The following is a 20,388-nucleotide window of genomic DNA, read 5'->3' as shown; positions in this document are numbered from 1 at the left end:
CATGTAGCAATTTCACCATGTCCAAATATTTTAATTTGGTATGTTATACTGAAACATCATTTTATAAGTAGCATTTCAAGTTCTATATGTATAGTATACAACACACCTCCCTACCCCATCCTCCATTTGCCACCATCTCCTAACCGTCCCCCTTGTCGTCCCAAAATTGAGGCCCATTGACCCCTCATCCTAGTAACTCTTCTCGCCATATGTACCCCACTACTAGTGTAAACTAATAATAGGTCGCAGGATCGTGACATGAAGTAAGTTACAATTACATGGGAAGCGGAAGGGTGCGAAGATATGGTCAAAAACAACTTCCACTTTACCAGATGAGTTATTTGTTGAGGTGCTTAGCAACAATACCTCAATTGATGATGTGAACTCTAATGATAGCACACATGATGTTGATTATGATGGAGCCTAAATTCTAGCCTTCATTTTTTATCTTTAAGAGTGAGCAAATATTCTAAGTCGGGGTTGTTGATCCCTTGAGAGAATGGAAAAGGAAGGAGTAGTTCTAAAATTTCAAAATCTAAATGTAAGTTATCATCTTTTTCAAGTGGAGGCGGTTTTGGTGCTGCTTACTATGCAGAACATCAAGGAGAAAAAACAGATATTAATAATAAACTAAGGCATACAACAGTGAGGTCATTAATTCTTCAATCCGTAACTGCGGCTGCCTTCTAACAGCACCTTTTGAGATTGTCCTAGAAAGAGGATGGGTTCAGTTTATAGAGAAAACACTTAATTTATGCAAGATGGTTGGAAAGCATGTGTATTCCACCCCAGCAATTTAAAGGCATTCCAAATGACATCTTAACCAAAATTGAGAAGAAAGATTTAGCTTGGGATTGATATTATGATTTTTCTGCCCATGATCAACCAATAATATGCACAGTATTGAAGATGGAACTAACAATCACTCCAGATTTTCAGTGGGATAATAAAATTCATGGATATGTGGAGCCTTTCTGGACCATAATGAAAAACAATGATGGCTAATTTATACTTCATCATGAATACTTTATGCAATATGTGGAGGACTACAATGGCATACAAATATTCAAACACTAGTGTATAAAGGACCACTGAAAACATATATAATACAGCATCCTCAAACTGTACATTTGTAGAGCAGTCTTCTCAAAAAATATGTGGTAGCATTAGAAGTTGATCGTATTATAGCCACTGAACAAGACTACCAAGTAAAGTCTTTGAATATAAATGGCCAGTCAATATCCTGATAAAAGACTCATATATTGAACTCAATGTATACAACAGCTTGATGCACCTGGAGGTGTATTTCTGAAGAAATCATGACATTGTAATAATAATATAAATATAGATACGTCATGGCTCTTACTTCAAGGAGACAGAGAGACTATTGCCGAATACCAAGAGACTAACGTTACACCCATAAAGGAGAGTATTCAACAAAGCAATAATAATGTCTACCTCAAGAACTGCCGGTCATGACATAAAGGCAGATGGATGAATTTGATGTGATACACAAACAGCGTTCAGAAGTAGACCAAGACTATTCTTCATTCAATGGCAAACTCAGACAATTCATAGCACTGGAGACTCAGAAGCATTGAAGGTATTATACCATACCAAATTTCAAATATCTATATGCGTTCACTGGAAAGGAAACAAGCCTAATCAAACCATGGATTTAAATACCATTGTGAGTTTGGTACATGTGGAAGACAAAGAATATAGGTCTCATGGCAGTAATTAATTGACTTGCAGCTGTGTTGACAGACTCTACACTAATGGATATGGATCGAATGCAGACAAAGATTCATGCCTTTGTCAAAACGGCATGAACCAGATTTGCAAGAAGGGGGAACCAGCGTGGATAAATTCCAAAAACAGAAAGCAGTTCTTCCTACATATTGGCATCAGGTTTCTGCAGATGTTATTAGGATTTGGAAGTATTATAAGCATGGAAAATCAACCTTGTGGTAAGATAAAATTCGATGCCATTTCTCTCCAAGGGCTTGTTTCGTTGCTGGAATAGGAAGAGAAAATTAGAATATGTTTTATATTCGCTATTTGGTATGCTCAATCAGAATTGGGAATAGAAAGACATATTCCAATTTTGCCCCTAAAATGAGCATATGTCTATGCCAAAAAATAGCTCTTATTGGAGTAGGCCATTCCCATTCCCAATCAGATATTTTTTCTTTTTTAATTTAGAATTTTTATTTTTTTTAATAATTTTTTTAAACATTTTTTTATTATATCTATTTGTTTTTTAAAAAATGAATGAAAATAAATTAACATTTTTACCAATATTGAAAAAATTAACCAAAAAATAATAAATTAAAACAAAAAAATTTAAGGAAAATATTTTTAAAAATACAAAACTTAACCTTATTCCTATTCCATTTTTGTACAACCAAACAACAGATTAACATATTCGCAATCGAATTCCAAGTGAACCAAACAGGATTGGAATTGCCCTTTTCTATTCCCATTCCCCATTTCCATTCCCATTCCATTTTTCTATTCCAATTTTCAATTCCTATGCCAGCAACCAAACAGACCATAAGAGATTATCACTTTGGACAAAATAGGAAACTTGTGCATTCATCTTCAATATAAACATTATAAGCTCAAGCAGTGGGCTTAAAAGAAATTAATCAAAACATAGTTAAAATTATATATATCTAGAAGCGGCAAATTATGGTTTGTGGAGCCCGATGGGTGTGATTCAGATTATAGTTTGATTTTCTTAAAATCATTATTTTAGTTAAGATGTGAAACATTTGTAAGAGGTGTGACTTTTACCAAAGGTCATAACTCTTATATGGATGAAGAGATATAAAAGGAGACATATTGAGAAAACAGGACATCCATATTTGAAAAAAATATTCTACAAAGAAGCATTATATATTTTCTACTGAGGGATAAGGAGCTTTAATATGACTTTGTAGTGTAAATTCAATTATTTTATTCTAATAATAAAATAAAATGTCCTTTATTTATTTTTATTAAAGGCATGGAGATTTAAATTGCAGTAGATTCGTCCTTTATAATTATTTTTTAAAATTCCATAAACAATTTATGTCAGACGAGTGGACGAGGTCATCTATGGCATTTTAAACTTGATCATCGTTGATATTGTGAAATATTTAATTGTTTCCAAATCTATGTCTAGTCCGTCTCCCCAGCCTTAGGAGTTAAAGTGCAATTTGGACTAGTTTAGAATTGTGTGCATATATTTGATCTGTCGTGTTTGGATCATTAAGTTGTTTATAGATTGTGTGCATAGAACACTACAAAGTTGTATGTTATAATCTTATTTGTAGTTGACTCTGTTGTTTGAATAAATTAAAGCACTCATATATTGGATTTATATTTGAAGTCAGAAAATCTATAACTTCCTTCTTACAACCTCAAATCCATTATTAAAAACCTTATACAAAGCATTCATTTCAAGCATTCAACATTCAATCCCATTTTTTATCGAGTTTAAGGACCTTGCCAACCGAAGAACTCCAAAGTTTAAATTCACTTTAGAAAAGCTCTAAACCAAGTAATCAGGTTTGAGGAGAAGGTCTACCTGCCTAGGTGTAGCGGAGCCTAAAGTGCAAGGGAATCGAGATGATTCTCGTTCATTGGCCACAACTAATTGCGGAATCCTATCGGAGAAGTGGCAGGCTCTTGAATTTCCAATCTGCGGTTTTGGAAACCAACAAATGACAAGGTGAGCATTACGAATACAACATCCTTTCATAGTGCTAGTTTTGCTTTTGAGAGCTTGCATGAGTGTCATGAATTCTAAAGACACTAGTTGGTTGGGCAATTAAAGGTGGTCAAATTGCCACAACCATTGAGTATTTTGACATTGCTTCCTAGATGTTTGCCACCTATGGTTGGAGCACCCTTCCAATAGATGATCACTATGATGGTATTTTTTCCCTCTCAAAGTTTCATACACTCCGAGAAGCTATCAGAATAACGAAGCAAAACTAATTGCAGTTATTGACTGACAAAGACTATCTTCTCGAGTGAGGTTGCACTTGTTATGATGCGTGGAGCAGAGCGGAAAAGAGGATGAGGTAGATGACTTCACTCATGAGCTAGAGGTGACTATAGTTGAGAGTGCCCAATTGGCTTTATAGGAGTTACAATCACAATCAGAGGAGTTTACTAAAGAGTTGGGTCGCGCACAGTCTTTATAGACTACAAGTACAATGTAGTTCTCTATAGTGGTAGTTGGTGATGATGTGTCATCCACATGTTGTGGTGATGGTTGTAGTGGGGATGTGGTTACATCGATTACAATTACACATGCAGATGATACAACTGGGATGCGTGCATCTGTACAAGGCAGCGGAGAACTGCAAGTTGCATAAGGTTCTCCCATGGTCATATCCACTAAAGGAGTTGGTGATAAGTCAACTGACAAAGGTTTTATTCAATACTATGACAGTCAATGCTTGACCAAGGTGGGAGACTTGCATCAGGACTGCATAGGGAGTACTCATCACTACTTCACTGATCCATACACAAAGGTTTTAATGAGGCATTAGTGTGGACTGGTTTCGAGGTTGTCTTGTCCTTTGTGGGACAGGTATTTTCCATCTGCAGTAGAAAGGATTAGTAGTTGCAAGTTCGATCACTTGCGACATTAGCACATCCAGAAAGAGTTTGGAGATGGTGGTTATATTTCTAGATTTTATGGTTATTACTATCTTTGCAGTGTAACTCGATGTGAGTGTCAATTATATTGGGACTTCGATATTCATAGAGTTGGCACTACAATTGGGGTTGAGCTATGATGAGTTGTTTACTCCATCAGCGCCTGTAGTTAGTCTCCTAATGATTTTGTTATCAATTGTAGTGCACACTGCCATCAATTGTAGTTTCCTACCACCTAATGCAGTCCTAATTTTAGGACCTCCATTTTGAACTTTCTCCTTAACTTTCCATTTTTACCGTTATACTATCTTCTATGAATTATATGATTCTCACCATAGGATATGATATTCTTAAACACATAGTCAGTTCCAATTTACTTTATTCCTAAGATTTCAGATTCGTGATTCCAAGGATTTTGTATTATCAATAACCTATGTGGTGAAAATGGATAGTCTTCATCTATCTTAAAATGTTTCATGAACATGTTATTGGAATTGTGCAGAAGATGTTGCCAATACTTCACATCTTGCAGCCTAAATGGAAAAGGGGAGCCATCATGAAGGCACCAGGATGAATTCAATTGCACAAAAAATGATTGTGAACTCCTATCATTATGAGTTTTCAAATATATATAATAGAGTTATTAACACAACAGATACATTCTGGAGTGGAAATAGAAAGCTTGAATGTTAGAGGGAGGAAAGTCTTGTTATCAAGAGGAACTTTTACAAGATCTAAATAATCATCTGCATATAATTTTGGAATTTAAGAGCACTATCACTCATGAACATTACAAACAAGATTTGAATTAGGTGTTGAAAGTTGAAACCATGCTATTCATACTCATGCATTCCATCGTTCAAAAATTCATGATCTTTCTTTCTCTTTAATTGGAAGCTGCATAAGATTCAAGTTCAAGATAAAGATTTGCTAAATTAATAGGAAGCAACAAAATTGAATCACAGCGATAGCAAGAAAGGAGAACAACTTTGTTGCTACACAGGAATATTGATAAAACAATAATATGCTAAATATGGATTTTCATCCAAGAATAATCAACTCTACCTAACCCTATATGTTTTTGGCATGGTTCGACAAAATAATATATTGTCAAAGATAACATAACATACTCATGCGAAGGGAAAAATATTTGTACATAAGAAGCAAAAACAACCACCATGCTCGTATGATGAAAATGGAGTAAGTGGCGTTGAAAAGAAGCCAAATATTATCCTAAGGAAATCAGAGAGAGATTCCAAAATGACAGAGGCTTGGAAACATCAGTATGATGCTGACATGATATTTAAGAAGTAAAAAGGATTGGTCACACTCGGTTCTGTATCAGAGTTTGAATGCACTAAAATCCTCAGCCAGTAATCACACTTTGGTATTTGTAGATGTATATGTGCAAAGCGTTGTTCCAAGAAGCAATGGGCATGATAATGGAAATCTTAGTTGTATCCTACAGAAGCTTCCCCAGCAAGGATTTTTACCTATCACTATTGGATGATTAGTATCTATCATCATTGTGTTTGTTGCAAGTGAAATGGACATGTGTGTGGGAGGAGAAAGGCTTGGGGCATTCATGAATGGTCTCCAATGAAGCTTGGATGGAAACTCACTATGGAAACAAAGAGTTTGACGCCAAGGTATAGATGCTTGGAGCATGGTTTTCTGTCTGTCGCATTATAAAAAGAGGCTAAGGATTACATAATAATTTGGGAGCCTTTATGTTCCCAAACCATTCCAAGCATCAAACAGGGGTAGTAGAGAACAAGTCATACGCAGAAAAAAATGAATTTGAGAGGATGTGGAGTTTGGGATATAAATTGAGCATTATTCAAAACTATTGTTATAACAACTTTGCAACATCTTGAGTAGTTAGTGTTAAAAAAAGGTGTGATGATTGGAAAGGCACCCGACACCCTTCTAATTATATAAATATTGAAGCAAAAGAGACAATACACAATTCATATACAGTCCCTAGAATTTTTATGCATACAAAATTTATATACGCTCATTTGATATGTTATTTTTCATTGGCAAAGATTGAATGATTAAACAAAACTTGTAGACATTGGATCCTTGATTAGATTTTTATATATGCGATTGTGGATTGGACTGTAGTGGATTGATGTAACAACCCCTCTAATAATTAAATTTAATAATAGATCATATTGGGTGGAATATAAATCTATTAATCAAGGAAAGAATTTTAAAATAATTGATTAAAATATATAAAGGAAATAACAAATTGATTATTAGATAATTACTAATAATACATATGTATGCATGTCATAATGAGACACCAATCAAATAACTACATAAAAGATATCAATTCATATTAACTAATCAAATGAATATATACAAAATACCATTAGATAATTAAATCAAATATATATATCCATTACTCATTAAACCATACTCCTAAGTACACTAAACATAACATACTAATTTTCAAATATTTCTTATGATACAAAATAAAAGTGGATCATCTACACGTGGCACATCACTGAAAGGATGTGACCCATGGACTACATCGAGTATATATGTTGAGTGTCTAATGATGAAAAAAGGGATGGAACAGGGAGAAAGATTATAAAAACAAAAATGCCAATAGTACTTTATAGAAGGGTGAATACCCAACTTGTCATGATTGCCACCTTGGCATAAGCAAACATAACATTTACACCCGATCGCAAATAATCATTTTGCATGTCACTTCCGAGTATGAACCACCATAATAGCCATCACCATGTTTAAGGCAATCAAAGGAATAATGTAAAGGGGAATACCATATTCGAAACCACAAAAAATGGAGCTGAAATCCCGAAATTATAGGAATTACTAAATGGTGGATATGTAAAATGATGGTAATGTTCTTTATTGAGTACAAAAGTTGCCTTATTGGTTAGGAAATTTTATTATGTAAAGATTCTTTCATATTTTATTATTTGTAGTTATATTATGTGGAATTTTAGAAAGATATTTAAGTTTTGAGTATGAACATTTAAAAAATTATTTTTTAGATTTCAATAATGATATTTAAAGATTAGAAATAATAAATACATATGTTATAGTATTGATATAACTCTTTTCTATAATTCTAATGGAGGGACTATGCTCATCCCTATATGAATAATTATGTATCAGTGTAGGGTTTGATAACATCTCTATATGAATGACTAAGAACAAATGTATACTCATAATGCCAATGCAGGAAGCGAGATCCTCTTATGAAAGGCTATCATGCCAGTGCAAGAGATGAGTAACCTTGTACAAATGGCTAGATGAGAAATGGATAATATTGTGTCAATCCATTGGACTAACACCGTGGAGCTTAATGGGACTCGAAGCATGGGGTATGTGAGATGATAAAATCTCCATCTGACTGCAATGGCCGAGAACTAATACATAATATCCATGTGCCAAAATATTTTGATGATGTCAACATATGCATATGCGATTGGCCTTGGAAAGAGGATGTCCCATCCAAGAAGAATCTTAAGGGGTGCGCTCCTAGAAAGACAACGAGGTAGCTATTAGCTAGGAAGCCCGATCTAGAGACGTCCTTAAAATTGGGGTTAAATTAGAGGGTAGAATAATATAGTTAGCTTTGTTATTGTTGTGATTCTAACCATAATATTGCATGTATTACTTATCCCAAACTAACCCTAATAGTGGGGACATTACAATCGAGCCCCAATAATGAGTGTCTTCATTGTATTTATATGTCTCGCATAACAAATTTGTTTTATTTATTTGCGTAAAGCTTTAGAGTAAAAAATATTATATAGTTTCGTCCTTTATAAACATTATTTTAATTCTGTAAATAATTCAGTATTAGATAAGTGGATTGGATCATTTAGAACATTTCAAACTTGATTACTGAACATATAGTGAAATATTTAATTATTTCCACATTTGTGTCTGGTTTGTCTCCTTATGAGTTAAAGCACACTCTAGACTAGTTTGAAATTGCATACATTTGATCTGTCGTGTCTTGATCATTAAATTGTTTATAGTTGACATGCGTTGAATTTTATAAATTTGTACATTGTAAACTTGTAATACTAACTATATTGCCCTTTTATTTTTGGCACTGGTGTTTATATTACTCGCGATTCATAATCTATACGCTAACAAAAAAAAATTGATCGATAAGAGGCCGAAGCCAAGATTAATTATTGTGTTTTTTTATTAATTATTATTATTTATTTATTGAAGTCAAATGGATTCGAACCCAAGACCTCTAAGATAAGAGGCTCACAATTGTCCATTGTGTTGTAGGCTCTTGCCTACTATACGTTGACAATTATTTCATATCTTTCCTTTGAAAGAATTAGTATATTCATTTATTTCAATAATTCATAATTATTCTTTATTTTAAACACTCACATTCATATAATCATTTATTTTGTTTTCAATTCAGAACTTAAAAGATTAAAGCATTTACATTATGAAGTTATCATTGAAGTCATAAAGTCGATATAATTTCAGCACTTTTTGCAATTTTCATACAAGTTGAAAGTTGTCTAAATTTCTTGCCATTTCAGAGGACTTTCATTACATTCATAATCAAGTTATCTACTACAAACGTCCTTGGATTATAGCTATTTGTCTAGGATTAGGTGCACCTGCCTTGGTTTCACAAGGCCAAAAGCGAAGGCGATTCGGATCATATCAATCAATCCCGTCACATTGGCCTTTAACCAATTGGAATCCTAGCATCAAGTGGGCAAGACTCGTAGGATTTCAATCTGTGGTTTTGGGATCCAACACCACCTTAGTTTGGATTCTGGAATGTTTCATAGGACTTACTATTTATAGTAAATGGGTTAAGAGGGTTGCTAAATTTTGTAGTGTACCTGATGACAAGTCAAAACCCCATTTGCAGTGACAATTAATGGTTGACTTAGGAATAATTAAAAAGAGTATGATTAACGATATTAAATAACTTATAATAAATTTCTTTAATTTTAATAAAGTTATTTAATGAAGTCATTTTAACAATCATTTAAAAGGACAATGGGGTCAAGACCCATCAATTAATTCTTTAAGTGACTTAGTTTTATTTTAAATGGTGGCTAAGTCAAAACCATGGAAAAGCACACAATACTTAAACAAGTTATATAACTTTAAACAAAATAAAAGAAAATATGTGGGAATATATCTTTTATCCCACATTGGTAAGGAATATGTTTGAGCCCTCACAAGAAAGAATTAAAAAGGACTTTAGAGCTCGTTCTCAAATATGGAATTGATCACTTTTATGCTTCAACACTTGGTTCCAAGGTGTCCAAGGTGTCATTGCAAGTTTGGAAGCCATTCTTACTCAACTTTGAGGTGTTGAAAGATTGCACTGAGATTGTTGGTTGTGTTTGCCATTGTTCTACATCAGCCTTTCAGAGATTTGTCCATTTACAAGGGTCTTAAATGATCATTCAGGGATCAATTTGCAGACATTTAATTGCAGATTGAAAGAGTTTTGCGTGAAGATCACCGTTCACTAATTCAAGGCAGAAATTATACATTTGCTGATCTGAATAAACATTCCTTAGCCTGGAAAAAGCTACAACAGTCACCATTTGCGCTCAGATTTACAAATAAATGGTGTATCCTCCATTATGGGTATGAATCTTTGCAAATTATTGGTGTATTTATCATTTGGATGTTTTTTTTGAACTGCTGAGGAAAACAAATCAGTCCTTAAAATTTTTAACTGCAGTGACATATTGTCATTAATTAATTATATTTCATTGTACTTGCAATCTGCTTCATTTGTATAACTTTCACAATGCAAAAACTTTTGAGATTCAAGGAAACATCATCAATTGCATTGGTTAGAACCATCAGGGTTCTTAAAGTGGTATAAGAGCTAGGAAGGCTTTTCACATGAGTTCTCTCTTTATGGCATAAGTTTTCTTTCTCATTGGTATTAATTCTTCTCTTCAACAAGGCCTTATATCTGCAGGTTCTCATTGATTATCTGAGTTCCTTTGGGTGCTACTGTGCTTTTGTAAATGCTGCAACATCATGGTCAGACTGACATAACTTTCAGGTACTCAACTTTGCAATAAAAAGATCAGAAAACTATTGTTGTGTCTATATTATGAAACTTAATTATTTTGTTATCATTTGAAGTCTATTCTTGTTGAAAATATTGCCATGATTTTATACCTTGAGAAAAAACAACAAACCCTCTGCTAAACTCATCAAACAAAAAAAATAAACTTGATAAACTGAGTTCCAGACATCAGGGCAGTGAGTGTTAAAATTTTAACATTTTAGAAGGTAATATTACATGCTATCATCTCTTCCATCCTACTTCTTAAAGTCACTGAGTCCCACGTTCCATGAAAGAGCATCCAAGAAGACCAAGCTCACCTTGGTGGAAGGGAAATTATCATTAGCCCTCATAATATGATTCAATTGTATTTGCTCCTGCACAGACCACTAGTTGGTTTCGAAACGGGAAGCAAGAATGTCCATATCATAGGGATCAAATTCCAGCAACTGAAGAATACGCTAATGTCAATTTACAGGAAAAACATGGACCGTGAAATTTCCAAAAATATTCTCCACAAGTCAATATATATCTTTAAATTTATGTGTCCATCTAACTAAGCGCTGTAATTAACGTTGCACGACAGATTATTTTATATCAGAACAATATAAGTTTAGCTTGTGTGGTTTTATTGTCTAATGTCACCTGAATATCCATATTGGTTAGGGCCAAGGATCTAAGGCAAGGCCTAAACAGACTCACACCAACAATATCAAGAATCAAATTATCAATATTGAAAGAACAGAACGAAACAAATTCGAATTTATTAAGATAAAACTTGAAATTCAATTATAATACAAGAAAGTCATATTTTTAAGACAGACCAAATGTCAAAATCTATAAGAATTATGTTCTGGGGATTTCTAAATTAAAAACTATAAACTATTTCTAGTTAACAACTCAATCTCACGAAACCTGGAGCTTCTATCGTTTTTCCCAAAATTCCCTCTTTTCATATGGTACTGGATCAGGCAGAAGAAAAGGATACAGAAAATCTTACCATTGTAGTGGGTAATGATGCAGCACATACTCCTTCACGCTTAAGTGTTCGCTCATCAATTCCAGATGCAACTACCTGACATTAAATCAATCCAACACATAAATTTGTGACTTTTCATTAACTGAAGCTAAAATAAAAAATGGTGATATCAAGGGATTCACTCAAACATTTTGAAACATTCCACAATAGAGACAACCTAGTCGAGATCTACATAAAGTTATACAAAAATGAAGCCTTGAACTAGAAAATTTTAGATAGAATGGGTGTTAGAAACTGTATGACTATAATGTGAGGGATTCAAAATAATTTTGGTACCTACCTTTTATTCAATCCAGCTTCAGTTTTTAAAAGTTGTGGAAATTAACCCAGAACCTTTTGAAAAGTATGTGAATTGCTTTGAAAATAAACAAGTCATAAGTATTTTTTGGAAAAAAATGAGATCTTCTAACAACAATCCTCAATTGATAAGTAGGAGATATTTTCCACAAAAAGTCAAATTCTGATATTGATATTGTAAGGAAACCTAGGTGCGGAAACAGCTTCCTACACTAATATCTTAAGATAAGTATGGTGCAAATCCTATTAAAATCTTTTACACTTACAGATTCAATATCATGTAAACAACAATATTTCAGCTAAACAAGCACAACGAAAATAGACAGAGAAAGAAACACATAACACAAAGATTTGCCGGTGGGGAAAAACCTTTCGGTAAAACAACCCCACCCCTCCAGAACCTGCACAATGTATTATCTTCAACACAAGGTTACAATACACTTGCAATTCAAGTTCAACAGTGACAATAGAAGACTCCAGTAGCAACTCACAGTACCAACAATACACTTTTTCGAATCCCCTCTTCGTAACCCTAAAAAACGCTTATAACATGCGCTTCACTTTAGGGTTACTCCCAAAGGTAACCGTATTAGGGTTTTACCATTCTCCGAGAAAATAGGAACCCTAAAAAAAAATTTGGACCCCACTATTGGGGTAGAGTGTACAGTACTTGAATTTATCAGTTGCCACATGTCTTCACCTGTCATTGAATCTTCCTAACATAGCTCTTACGTGTCATAGGAATCCATCATAACCGTTTTAGCTATGATCTCCTTATGCACAATTCAAGATGCTAACACATCAACATTATTTGCAAGAAATATATTTTACAAAACAAATAATAAGAATAGGAATTATCCAAGGTTGAGACACCTTATTCCTAACAGATATCAGCATTCAACTATGTAGTTTTTCTAGTCAAACTCATTGACCAATGATTCACAAGTAGTGGTTCACATGAAATTATCTCTCATGACAATGAATGGAACACTTGGCACTGATTGAATCTAGGGGATGCTCATAGAGGTGAAGTGCAAGAACTTCCCAGGAGGTCACCCATCTCGCTACTAATCCAGCTCAAGCACGCTTAACTACAAAATTTCCTACATGATTGAACCCACTGTGCTTGCAAACCCATTTGAAAAACCTTCAACAAGTGTTCTTCCATAGAATAAACATATCATGTGTATCAATTGATGAGCTTAAGGGGCTTTCTAATGAATGGTTCATAAGGCACAACACTTGCTAAAGGTTTTGCAAATAGGGATGCAAGAAGAGTAATTTTAACCATGGAGAACATCTAGCAGTTAAGCACTTAAGCTGGAGTAGTAGAAGATGGGTGACCGACCACTCAAGAAGTCCCGATGCTTCACCTCTATGAGCATCACCTAGATGCAATGAGTACTATATGTTCCATTCATATTCATGATAAATGGATTCATGTGAACCACTACTCATGAACCAACTGTCAATGAGTTTGACTCAAAAAACTACATAATTGAATCTTGATAGCAACATCACAACCACCCCCAATTAACAAAATCAAACATGCATACATTGCTCTAAAAGCTAACCTGATATTTCTAACCAAATTTAATGAGAATTATAGTAGAAAAAACAATCTAGAGACTATCAAATGACAAGTATTTCTCAAGATGGATGAGTTAGATCTAACAAAAAAAAGGAATTTGAACATTTTCCATGATAGTTCAACTAATCAACAATTTCATACCATTAGTTCTATTAGTATAGAGATCAATAATCACATTCGTTAATAATTGTCAATTTCAGTAACAATTATGACAATGAATATAAAGAGTTACATTAGCATACAAGTTTTCAATTTGTTTTGCCTTATGTTTTTATGCAATTTTTAGACTATTTTGGCTTGTTATGACACATTTGGTATTCAACCAGTTGAATTCATGTAATTTGTCTTTAATATTATTAGAATAGTTACTACACTTTTGAACCCCTGCGCAAGAATAGATCTATTCGCTAAAAGTTTTGTAGGCCACTGTAACCACAACTCACAAAATGGGAATTTTAGGCAACAGTCTTATTACAAAGTAATTGGAAAATTTGTGCTTGTTATTAACAAAGACGGAGAGGTCTATATATACAAAAGAATGGAACGATGTTTCCTTGGGAAACGATCGTGAAGAATAGAAACTTTCTATTCTAGCTAAGAGAAAACTAACAGTTATTTACAGCTAACTACTGAATAGAAACATTCTATTCTAGAAACAGAAAACTAAATATTAGATTATAATATTAACAGAAGATTACAATAGATAACTATTAGATACTAAACAGAGATAATAGAAACTATCTATTATCGCAATACTCTCCTTTAATAAATAATTTACCCAAAGCACGAAGCTATCAAAAAGCGTAAAAGGAAAATCCTGTCTGCTCAAGGTGCTCTACACTATTCGTTGTTTACTGAAAGATCCTTGATGGATCTCTGCTGCAAATCTTCTGTAGATTTATTTTATTTTTGTTTTTTCCTGTTTATTAATGTTTTCTTGTAGAACTAGACGGAAATGCAAAAGAGTTTGTTTGTTTTTGTGTTTTTGATGATTATTCCACATAGAAATGAGAAGTAGCAAATGGCAAGAAAAGAGTCTAAAAATAAATAACAATATGCAGTAAAGTCAAAGTTGATACAAATCGTACCAGGCAGATCTCTGAATTATAGAGCCAAATAAAAGATCCAGTACATTTCCTCTAACAATGACGCCACAACTGGCTGATGAAAACGAGCTGATAAGATGCAAGAATCTGCTACTGAGTAACCGATTTTTCTATGTATCCAAGTGCTGCAAATGACAGAGTACGGCTGCAAGTACGGCTGCAAGAAATGGCAATGTACGGCTGCTAGAATTCACCTCCCATACGCCAAAGAACATGCCCAACAAAACAAACTGTAGGCCCAAGCTGAAGTGGTGTCTACCTTCCTCCCGAATACTGTTGAAACTACTGACAAACCAATACCCAATGCTACTGAGGGTTACGTCCCAGCCAGCAATTACCCTAGGGTTTGCGTCCCAGAATGCAAATCGCTCAAGCAGAGCAAATCATGAGAAATGGCGCCCATCTCCTTATAACCCCTTGCAAAGCAATTCGAACCCTAAAGTGACCCCCAATTGGCGTTGGCTATAAAAAATGAATTAAATCATATTTTAAAGTGACCATGTCACTAGAAAATGACCTTTTCCACCATAGTAATAAATCCGTTCACCGAATTGCCCTGAGACCAAAGAGGAAGATTTAGAGAATTTCAAGACCTTTCCAACGAGCTATCATAACATGGGATACGCATCCAGATGAGGCCAAAATTCCCTTATTACTCCAAAATGGCTATTAACTTAGCCTTATTTAAATATTAAACGCTAACTTAGGAAATATTAAAAATATAACCCAAATAGCCACAAACTGCCCAACTGACATCACAAACCATAAAATCATCCTGTCACCTGTCTGTGACTGAAGTCGGAAATCAAGGATCCACTAGCAGTCTCATCCCTAAAATCTAGGGATGCTCCTAAAATTTGAGAAACAAGTCCTATCCCTCTAAAACTGAACCCAAAGGGTCATCTCATGGAAACCCAGCCTTGGGCATGATCATACCTCCTAAAAAGTAGGAATGAAGCCCATAAATGTAGGAACTGCCTCCTAAAAACAAGGAATGTCACCCAACTGATCAATACCCACCAGAAAACCAAGTCCCCAATACTGAATAACCATACTGGGTCTCTATCCAACCCTGTCAGCCTACAAGACCCCATAATAAGTTGACTCACATGTCTCTGTTAGACTGAGCTAGAGTGGGGACATGACATTTGCTGCAAACCAGATTGCTTAGATAGGCTAGCTAAGCGCTTCTGACATTCAACCTTCATGTGACAAAACTTGTGGCAATAGTTGCATTGAATGTTCTTCCAGGAGCCTTCTAAATTTAGAGCAGAGGATTTTTGCTGAGAAGACTGCTAAGACTTGCATGTATCCTTCTGAAAGGATTTAGCAGCAAACGCTTGCTCTATGGAGGTGGAGCTGGAACTGCTACCAAACTATTGTTTCCATCGATCTTGCTGAAGTAGAAGTATGCCGAGATCGGTGAATTTCAGATCAACACCAAAAGATGTGATGTTGAGAGTCTCAATAAAATGCTTGTAGGACTTTGGTAAACTCCAGAGAATGACAACCACAATGTCCTCTTCCTCCTGCGACCGATGGCAAGCAACTGATCACGAATTTCCTAAATCCTATTCAGGTGAGCCGGGAGCGAGGTTCGCTCATACATGATAATAGAAAACAGAGTATTCTTCAAGAAGAAAACTGTGCTTTTGTCAGAAGTCTCATGAAGTCCTTTGAGATGTGCCCATATCTCGGCAACTGTCTTACCGGATGGAATCTAAGAGAGTGGATCATCAGCCACGGATAATTTGAGAAGCATCACCGCCTCTCGATTATTCAGATCCCATGAATCCTGATTAGTACCAAGGGCAGTCGGATGCTGTGTAACACCTAGAACAATCTGATCGATATTCTGAAATTCAAAAATTGCTATGATCTGCTACTTCCAAGTGCCATAATTTTGACCACTAAATTTTGAATTGCTCTCAAGCAAAACATTGGTCAATGATGCCATTGCATGTTTTTCAATAAAAAGGTGAAAATCTTTGAAGGCACATTCTTCAAGGCAAAAAAAGGAAGACCCAAAAAATTTGAAGGGTGACCTAGAAAAGAGCTAGAAAAACCCAAAAAGAATACATTTTCAATTTCTAGATCTGCTAGCTCAAAAATCGAGGCACGCAAAAATATCAAATGATGACCCAGTTGAGCTTTTGAAAAACCCACCAAGAATTTGGAAACAAAAGAGTTCGGCAGATATGGAGGTCGAATATGGAGAAAAATGGCAGATCTAGACAAAAACGGATTGCAAAATCGAACCAGAAGTCGACAAATTCAAGTCTCTCAGAACGGAAACCCTAGTTGGATTATAGAGAGAGTTGGAAGGAAATATGCATGTAAATAATTTTGAAAAATAAAAGGCAGATTGTAATGTTCCCGCCTAGGTATCTACAGCCGAGCAATAGTGATGAGCTGAGATAAACAATTGTTGGGAGCATATACAGTAGACTGGCCAACACTTATATGAGTCGTATGATGTGCAAGAGGAGGGTGTACGGTCAAAAACTAGAGTTGTACAATAGGACAGGGAAAGATTGTCCATACGGACTTCCCAAGGTCGTACGATGTGTCAACAAAGTACGATGAACAAGGGGTGTACCCATACGGTAGGCAGAAGATGATGGTCGTACGGAAGATATGTGTAAGTCATACAGTAGAGTTAGGAAGCCGTACTATGAGCTTGGTTGGATTTCGAGATTGTATGGAGGGTAAAGTTTGTAGAACGGAAGTGCGATTGAATGTTTTGTGAGTTGCAGTTGGGGTATGGTTGGAAGATGTTATGCACTGTAAATTATCAATTTCGGATTTATTAGGCAAAACCAAACAAGATTAGAGATTTGAATACGAATATCTTCTAATTTAATATTTGCCAATAGATGGTGCTCCGATCTGCTATACCCGAGCAGAATATTACATGCAACAACGATATAGGGTGAGGGTCAAATCCCACCGAAACCAAAATAGCCAAGTAGGGAAGATCTTTCACTTCCGAAATGGCGAACAACAAAGAATCCCAACTGGAATTCGCAGTACAAAGAAATAATCCAAAATGCATTCTTAATGACTACCTACAAGCCGTGCTTAGATACCCGTCAGGGAAACTTTCGAGGGTGTACAAAGATAGTCGATAGTGACACAAACAAGAGAAACAAAATAAAAATAGGTCTAAGATATATTAAATCAATCGGCCTATTAACAACAGTTTGATTAATGATTTATTTTATAACAGGAACAATGCAAAGATAATTTCAAGCAAAAAATTAGGATTATTTTCGAAAAAAATTGGAGTATTGGTTCTAATACCATATTATGAAGCAAGTGGAAAATATTTGTTTGTTATTAACAAAGACCAAGAGGTCTATATATACAAAAGAATGGAACGATGTTTCCTTAGGAACAATCATAAAGAATAGAAACCTTCTATTCTATCTAAGAAAACACTAGCAATTATCTACAACTAATCAAAGAATAGAAACGGAAAACTAAATATTAGAAGCATTCTAATATTTACAAAAGATTACAATAGATAACCATACGATACTAAACAGAGATAAAATAAACTATCTATTATCATAATAAGTGTAGTGAAATAAATCTTTCCTCTCAACAATAGAGAAGGCTCCCTTTTTACTGTAGGTGGCTTCAATAGGAACTTAATTGAAATTAACAAAAGGATGGTCCTCTTAATCAATTCCTCTTTTTTTAGGAATTATTTGCATACAAGTATAACTTTCAAACTTAAGAAGAAGTGCCTTATTGCTACGATAATACCAATAACCCTAGAATTGATGTAAAAACAACACCAAGGGCAGCAGTTTACTTTTCATATTTTGTGAAACAAAAATAGGAACCCAAAGTTTCCTGAATTTCTCTCAAATGAAAATTCGGGCAGAATAACCAATAAGGCACAAAGTCTCTTATTGGATACTCTCAAATTCAACAAAAACACTTATAATTGAAGCCCAAAGTCTTCAAATCTGAGTAATTACAGCCACTACTATCTATTACAATTTGTCCTCCTATAGCACAAAGTCTCCAAAAGTTCAAATTGGCTCTTAATGTAATAGGCAACTCAAAGTTTGCACAATTAAATTCAAATCCCTTTTGATCAAAGCTCCAAAACTCACAATCAATATTCAAAAAAAGTTGTCACATAACACCTTGCATCAATACAAAGTTTAAAAGTAAGTTGCCTCTTTTATTGATAGCAATTTAGATTTACATCCAAGCATAAAGTTTTAGAGTGCACATATAAACTAGCAGAATTTTCTTGTCTTGCCAAAGATGATTATTTACAATGAGCTCTCTCCTTTATATAGGAAAATAGGAGAGAGAAAGGTGGAGGGAAAAGGGGAAATTGTCAACCACCTTGACTTATTCTCTAACAAACTTCTAACTAATTTGACTTATTCAAAGTTTGCATGCCTAATGCAATTGCAACTTAACTACATGAGTTGGTTGTACAAGTGCATGTTATCCTGTACCTACAACATAGATACTCTTTAAATGTAACTTTCCTACTGCTATTCTACTTAAAGCATATGAAAATTTGATTTGAAGTATTCACATGGTATCAACTAACTCTCTAAACTTCTGCAAGGACTCGTGTACAACTGCAGCATCTAGTTCACCAGTGTGTTGCGAGATCATTGTAACCTTCTTGAGTATTTCTTGCTACTCCAGATATCTCTTTGTTACAAATCTCCATTTGATTTTGTGGACTCTTCAATGGATACTTCCAACTTGCAAATGTATCCATTACACTAGTGTTGAAGTCGTCCACTTCAAGCTGTAAGAAGATGGCCTCTATGAACTCTGTGAGAACATCTTCTTGATTTTTGAGTTTATTATCTTCAATGATGATTTCACATGATAGCCCTTTGAATGCCTCTCTGATCATGCTTTCTCAATTAGTTATCCTGGCTACTATTGTCTTTGTATCTTTTTCAAGTCTTTATAGAATTTTCTCTTTGTTGGTCATCACATGTGTGTAATCATGGTACATCTCAACAGACGTAATGACTCTGTACTTACACAAGATGTCCAAATCAATCTTCATCATGTTGTTCCAAGCACCAAGAAGCTCGTCCAACAACTCAAGTTCATGATTGAGTGACTTAAAAATATCATTCAATCCAACAGGAATCTCTTTCCCTTTTGCTGGAGTAACATCTCTTCACATTGCAAAATGGTACACCTACACAACTGTTACATTAAAATTCCATAAAATGAAAGTGTCTTTGTGTGAAGGATCCATAGCAAGATTTTGATGGATTTTAGACAAGGTATGGATCATAGTTACGGGACTCGGACTCCCCTCTAACTCGGAAAGTCAAAATCTGACTCGGACTTTAACTTGGACTTGGACTCAACTAGGGCTGGTCAAGGACTCGAAAAATCGAAAAACCCATGAAATTCAAAAATTTTTAAGGATTCAACGATTTTTTCATGCATCATTTAGTCAATTAACATCAAATACACAATAGTTGAGATAAATAGAAGCTATTTAACTCTCATACCCAATTTTGCATAGCTCACATAAGTATAACAGTGAATTTCAGAAGGAAAAAAAAACTGAATAACATAATATAAAGTTAAACATAGTGTCACTGTCAAATGTCTACAATATATG

The 20,388-nt window shown here is 34.7% G+C and overlaps 1 protein-coding gene across 3 annotated transcripts in view; it reads right to left on the bottom strand.

Annotated features, from left to right (window-relative positions):
- Positions 1–20,388, bottom strand: part of LOC149534986 (NAD(P)-binding Rossmann-fold superfamily protein) — a 329,460-nt gene that overhangs the window by 95,459 nt on the left and 213,613 nt on the right. For all 3 annotated transcript variants that reach the window (XM_089807115.1, XM_089807117.1, XM_089807116.1), the window contains exon 9: positions 11,724–11,798. In XM_089807115.1, coding sequence (XP_089663241.1) covers positions 11,724–11,798 — 75 coding nt within the window. The remainder of the gene's footprint in view (positions 1–11,723; positions 11,799–20,388) is intronic.

This window comes from Cupressus sempervirens, chromosome 10 (genome assembly GCF_028749045.1).
Source record: "Cupressus sempervirens isolate cs-2001-9-10 chromosome 10, ASM2874904v1, whole genome shotgun sequence".
In the NCBI taxonomy this organism is placed as follows: Eukaryota; Viridiplantae; Streptophyta; class Pinopsida; order Cupressales; family Cupressaceae; genus Cupressus; species Cupressus sempervirens.
This window is presented reverse-complemented; position numbering and strand designations above follow the sequence as displayed.